This window comes from Phoca vitulina, unplaced genomic scaffold, assembly GCF_004348235.1.
Source record: "Phoca vitulina isolate PV1807 unplaced genomic scaffold, GSC_HSeal_1.0 scaffold27, whole genome shotgun sequence".
NCBI classification, from domain to species: domain Eukaryota; kingdom Metazoa; phylum Chordata; class Mammalia; order Carnivora; family Phocidae; genus Phoca; species Phoca vitulina.
In genome coordinates, this window is record NW_022589730.1 from 2,636,973 (window position 1) to 2,643,080 (window position 6,108).

The window sequence follows — 6,108 nt, forward strand, 5'->3', positions numbered from 1 at the left end:
GCCGCATCCGGGGACTATATTCGCGCGGAGCGGCACAGCGCGGCCGGCCGGGCCGGGGCCGCTTACCGGTGTCGCCGCGCGCCTTGCTCTCCTTGGGCTTCGGGGGGCGGCCCCGCGGCATCGTCGGCGGCGGCGGCGGCGACGGACCACCCCTCGGCCGCACACACACTCACACACATACACTTGGCGGAGCGCGCACGCGCGGGGACCGGCCGCGGGAGCGCGGCGCGCGCCCGGCCGAGCGGCGGAGGCGGGCGGAGCGGCCCGGGCGGGCGGGCGGCCGCTGAGCCCCGTCTGAGCGCCCGCGGGCCTCACGGGGGCGAGGCGTCCGACTGAGCGAACGGGAGAGCTAGAACCGCGCCAACTTCGGCGGGTTCCATGGCCCGGCGGGCCGCGTTAGGGGCGTTGGGTGCGGGCGCGAGGTGGGGGCGGGGAGCGGCGCCGTGCGCATGCGCGTTCCGCCGTTCGGGCCTGGCGTGGACGGAGGGCGAGGGGGCCTCGGTCAGCTGGCGGCCGCTGCCCCGACGCCGGCCTGCGGGAGCGGCGGACCGTGGTCACCCTGGGTCCCCCCTCGGCCCTGGCCTGAGCGGGGCAGCCCTCCCAGTGTGTGTGCGGTCGAAGTCACCAGCTGGGACAGCCGTCAGGAAAATAAGAAAGGTGCCCTTGGAACTGGCACAGGTGGTGAGAAAGCTCGGCTGGTGGAAGAGGAGGGTCAAAGCAAGGGTCCTTGACGTGCCAGGGGCTTCGATGTGCCCACTGTGTTTATGGTGTTCCTGTAACCGCAGGAGACCCCCGGTCCCTCGGAGCGCACCCCCGCCGCACACTGTGCTGGGCGCCGGGTCCCGGGAGCCCGCACTGACCGGTCAGGATCTCGGGCGGAGGAAGACCGGCCGTCTGATGGAACACATTAAAGTGTACAGTTTCTAGTGTGTGCGTCGTTTATTTTGTTGTCGTTTGCTCATACTGGCTTCCACAAACTGTGACACAGTAACAAGACGACAGAGTTCCGGGAGGCTGGGAGAGGCTACACTATCTCGCAGGGAGGGATCATCGGCTCAAGCCAAAGAAAGCAGTCTAACAGTCTTAGTAGCCTCAGGAAAATTAGTTCAAAGCATTAAATAGTGACCAACTGCATGCGAGGTATTAGGAGGGAATGCAAAGGGAAAGCAATGTCTTCCCCCAAAAATCTGAGAGCCATGGGACAAGAAAGACAAAACTAGTCAATATATTATAGAGATTTAAAAAGTCGATGGAGAAATATGAGGACAACATAAATTATGGTTGGAAAAATAAATAGGAAAGACTCTCTTTTAAATGAAACTTAGTAAATGCTTGCATTCTAACAGAGATGGTAAGAAAGGGCTTACCAGATAGAGGCAACAGGGGAAAAAGAGGGGAAAAAATAGAGTATTTTGTCAGGTGCTTTATGTTCACTTTTGTTTACATATATTCATTCAAATCCTGAAAAAACTAGGCAGATAATCCTATTTGAAAAGAAACAAGCTCAGGTTATTTAACCTCTAACATCAGGAGCCAACGAAAGGCAAATGTTAATTATTAACATCTTTTTAACTACTCACATTTTAGTGTTCTACATAATCCTGCAAGGTGCCATTCTACAGATGATGGTACTGAGGTTCAGAGGGGCCAAGTAATTTGATTAAGGGTACACAGCCTGTAAGCTAAGTCCAAGGTGCAAACCAAATCTGATTACCTGTTCATCCCATGTACACAGTTGCATCAAAACAGAAATACACATAAGTTTAGACAAAATATGACAGTATTAACGTATGTATATCAGGGCTAGCATAGGTATAAGGCTGAGACAAAAGACTGGAGGCAGATCATAAGAATCTTGGGCCATTTGTACGTCAATTTGGATGATAATATGTATGAATGTACCCTATTCTGAAAATGATTTGAAGCAATTCATATCAGTAAAACATAGATGAGGAAATCAGGATAAAGGAAGAAAGTAGAAATCAAAAGGAATAAGTACCTAAACTAGTAAAGTCCTATGTAGTTAAAAAAGGTGAATAGGAAATTCAACTCCAGGTTTTTTATCCCAAGAAGTAGACGTGATTAGTTACAAGATTCTCACTTATCCATAGAAAACAGCTGTATCCCTATGTAGTTTCATAGGATTGTTTCTTTTTTTACCATCCATACGCACACATATCATCTGTAAACAGAGACGGTTTTACTTCTTCCCTTATGATTTGGATGGCTTTTATTTATTTTTCTTGCCTAATTGCTCTGGCTAGGACTTCCACTGCAATGTTGAATAGGAGTGGTCAGAGTGGACACCCTTGTCTTATTCCTGATCTTGGAAAGCTTTGAACACCTCACCATTGAGTATGTTAGCTGTGGGTTGGTCATAGATGGCCTTTACTATGTTGAGATACATTCTTTATATACCCAATTTGTTGAGAGCTTTTATCATGAAAGGATGTTGAATTTTATCAAATACTTTTTCTACATCTATTGAGATGAACATGTATCTTTTATTCTATTAATGTGGTGTGTCACATTAATTTGCATTGCTTTCCAAGGATAAATTATACTTGATCATGGTGTACAATTATTTTAATGTGCTGTTGCCTTCAGTTTGCTAGTATTTTACTGGAAATTTTTGCATATATTCATCAGGGATATTGGCCTATAGTTTTGGTTTGTTTTTTGTTTCTTTTCCTATCCTTACCTTGCTTTGGTATCAGGGTACTCCTGGCCTCATAAAATGAGTTTGAGAGTATTCCCACTCCTCAGTTTTTTGGAAGAGTTTGAGAAGGATTCGTGTTATTCTTTAATGTTTGGTAGAATTCACTGGTGAAACCATCTACTACTGGGCTTTTCTTTGGTTGGAGATGTTTTTATTACGGTTTTAATCTCCTTACTCATTGGTCTGTTCAAATTTTCTGTCTTCATGATTCAGTCCTGGTAGGTTGTATGTAGATTCATTTCTAGACTCATCCTCCTGGATGTCTCAGAGGGTTCCATGGAGGGCTGCTCTTTTCTTGCATCTTATTTTTAAATTGATTACTAAAACAGACATAAAAAGGGGACATAAAACATAGGCTCCCCAGAACCACCACACAAGGCACAGCTAGAGAACAGGGCCAACACCCTGGAAGACCCCATATGTGCTTCTCCCTTAAGGCATCCTCTTCCTAGAGGTATCTGGTCTCCTGACACTAAGACAATCATCCCCTTGCCTTTATGGTTGTATAGTCTTTTTAGATGTCTTTAGTAAATGAAGTTGGTCACTTAGTCCAGCTTTTCAAATTTCTCAAAGTTTTTCCGAATTCTTCTGTGGCTTGCATCTTTGTTTCATATTGTGTTTGTGAGATTCATTGATGTTGATGCATATTGCTGTAGTTCGTTTATTTTTACTGTTGTATAGCATTTCATTGTAAGACTATGCCACAGTTTATTCATTCAATCCATTGTTGACAGACTTCCAGGTTATGTGGAGTTGTTTTTTTTGTTTGTTTTTTTACGAACATGCTGCTATGATTATTCCTGCACTTGCCTTCTGGTGTTGATTTTTTTTTTAATACAGGATGAAAAATATTTATTATTTTTTGCTTTCAATTTGTCCCATGTCAGCTAAGTTTACTTTTCTCCACTTTCTTTCCTTTTTTTGGACTTTTTTTCCCCCCTCATTCTCCTTTTTCCCTTTTGCTAGTTTGAAAGTTATATACGCATTCCATTAAGGGTAACCTAGAAACTTCAAGATGATACTTATGAAAGTGGAAGGTTAACATCTTTACCCTTCTCCTAATTTATAAGCTATTGTTTGGTGTTTCAATTCTACTTTAAACTGCAGAAGATATTATTGTTTTATTTAGTCTAATTTGTGTAGATATACTCACATATTCCAATATACTTATATTCCGATTTTGTTTGTGCTCTATACTCCTTCTTATGTCTCCAAACTTCAACTCCTATCTCTTTGTCTCATATACACACTTTACAATTTCACTGAGTGAACATGACTAGCAGCAAGCATTCTATTACTTTTTGTTTACCTGAAAATGCCTTTATTTTGCCCTCATTCTTAAAGATACTAGTTAAATAATTCTAGGTTAACACTTATTTTCTTTCAATCCACTGAAAATATTCCACTTTTAGCTTAGCTTCTGTTGTAAGTGATGACAAGTAGGTTCTCGGTCTTCTTTCTTTTGCAGGTCACTTTTCCTCACTGTAAGCTTCTATGACCTTCTCTCAGCCATTGGTGCCTTGCAGATTCATCACGGAGTGCCTAGGTGTGGATTCTTTTCATTTATATGCTCAGGGATGCAGTAGAATTCTCAGGGATTATATCTACAAAGGTGGCCTTAGCCCCATTCTTTCTCTCTCTTGGAATTCCAGCCAGATTTATGATAGGCCTGCTCATTTTATTCTCTATTTTTCTTAACTTTTCTTTCATATTTTCTCTTTTTCTCTGTACTGCATCTTGGATAATTTTTTAAAGATTTATTTTGCAATTCACCAATTTTATCTTCTGCCGTGACTTCAGTTAAACCTATCCATTGAGTTTCATAATTCAATTATGATTTATTTATCTTTTATAATTTGGTTCTTTTTCAAATCTACTTGGTAAACTTTTCCAGCTTTTTATTTATTTTATTTATTTTTTTTTTAAGTTTTATTTGAGAGAAGAGAGAGAGCACAAGCAGGGGGGAGTGGCAGAGCAGAGGGAGAAGCAGGCTCCCCACTGAGCAGGGAGCCCAACACGGGGCTCGACCCCAGGACCCCGAGATCATGACCAGAGCCAAAGGCAGATGCCCAACCAACTGAGCCACCCAGGTGCCCCCTTTTCCAGTTTTTTTAATGAAAAAATTATGAAACATAAAAATAGTTGAAAAAATAGTTTAATGAACTCCTGTATACTGAACACTTAGATTCTACAGTCTTAATATTTTTGCCGTATTTGCTTTATCTGTTTATTTTTCTATTGTCTTTGGTTTTTCTGTGTGTGCAGTTTTTGTTTCTTGTTACTTTGTTTTTGCCAAGCTATTTGAAATAAGCTGCAGACATCACAACATTGTACCCCCTAACTATCTCAGCATAGATTTCTTAAGAATACATGCTTTTCCTTACATATCCATGATATCATTATTATATCTAAGAAAAATATCAATAATCTAATATATTTAATATTTAGTCTATATTAAAATATTCCCAATTGTCTCTAAAGTTTCTTGTTTCCCCAATCAGGATCCAATAAGGACTCATGTTTTGTTTTGTTTTATTTTCCAAGATTTTATTTATTTATTTGACAGAGAGAGAGTGAGAGAGCACAAGCAGGTGGAGCAGTGGGAGAGGGAGAAGCAGACTCCCTGCTCAGCAGGGAGCCCGATGCGGGGCTCGATCCCAGGACTCTGAGATCATGACCTGAGCTGAAGCCAGACGCTTCACTGACTGAGCCACCCAGGCGCCCCAGGACTCATGTCTTAATTCTTATTGTGCTTCATTTTATTTTTAACAGCTTTGTTGAAATATAATTGATGTACAACAAACTGCACATATTAAAGGGTGAAGTGTGATAAATTTTGACACATGTATAAAATGTGAAGCCATCAATACAATCAAGGTGTGAACATATCCTATCACCCAAACACTCCCTTGTTTCCCTGTGCACTCACTCCCTCTCCCTGATCCCCAATTCCCAGGTAACTGCTGGTCTTTTTGTCACTGTAGATTAGACTGCATTTTCCAGAACTTTATATAAATGGAGCCATATGATATGTATTCTTTTTGCCTAACTTCTTTCACTCTGAATAATTATTTTGAGACTTACCCATGTTGCTGTAGTAATCAATAGTTCATTCCTATTTATTGCTAAGTAGTTATTTTCTTTTTTTTACTGAGATACAATTTACATATAACATTCTTTTCAGGTGTGTAGCACAATTATATATAATTGTATATATTGCAAGATGATACTGATCAGTCTAGTTAACATCAATCACCACACAGAGTTACAAGTTTTTTTCCTTGTAGTGAGAACTTTTAAGATCTACTACTCTCTTAGCAACTTTCAAATATACAATACAGTGTTGTTAACTATGGTCACATTACCTTTTCAGGACTTACATATTTTAT

General features: G+C 41.6%; 1 protein-coding gene across 4 annotated transcripts in view; it reads right to left on the bottom strand.

The window, feature by feature from the left end:
• ZNF236 (zinc finger protein 236) overlaps positions 1–199 on the bottom strand; it is a 108,540-nt gene extending 108,341 nt beyond the window's left edge. For 3 of the 4 annotated variants that reach the window (XM_032422559.1, XM_032422545.1, XM_032422557.1), the window contains exon 1: positions 67–199. In XM_032422559.1, coding sequence (XP_032278450.1) covers positions 67–121 — 55 coding nt within the window. In that variant the 5' untranslated portion in view covers positions 122–199. The remainder of the gene's footprint in view (positions 1–66) is intronic. The other variant, XM_032422554.1, reaches the window with a different exon arrangement.
• Positions 200–6,108: the final 5,909 nt, after the last annotated feature.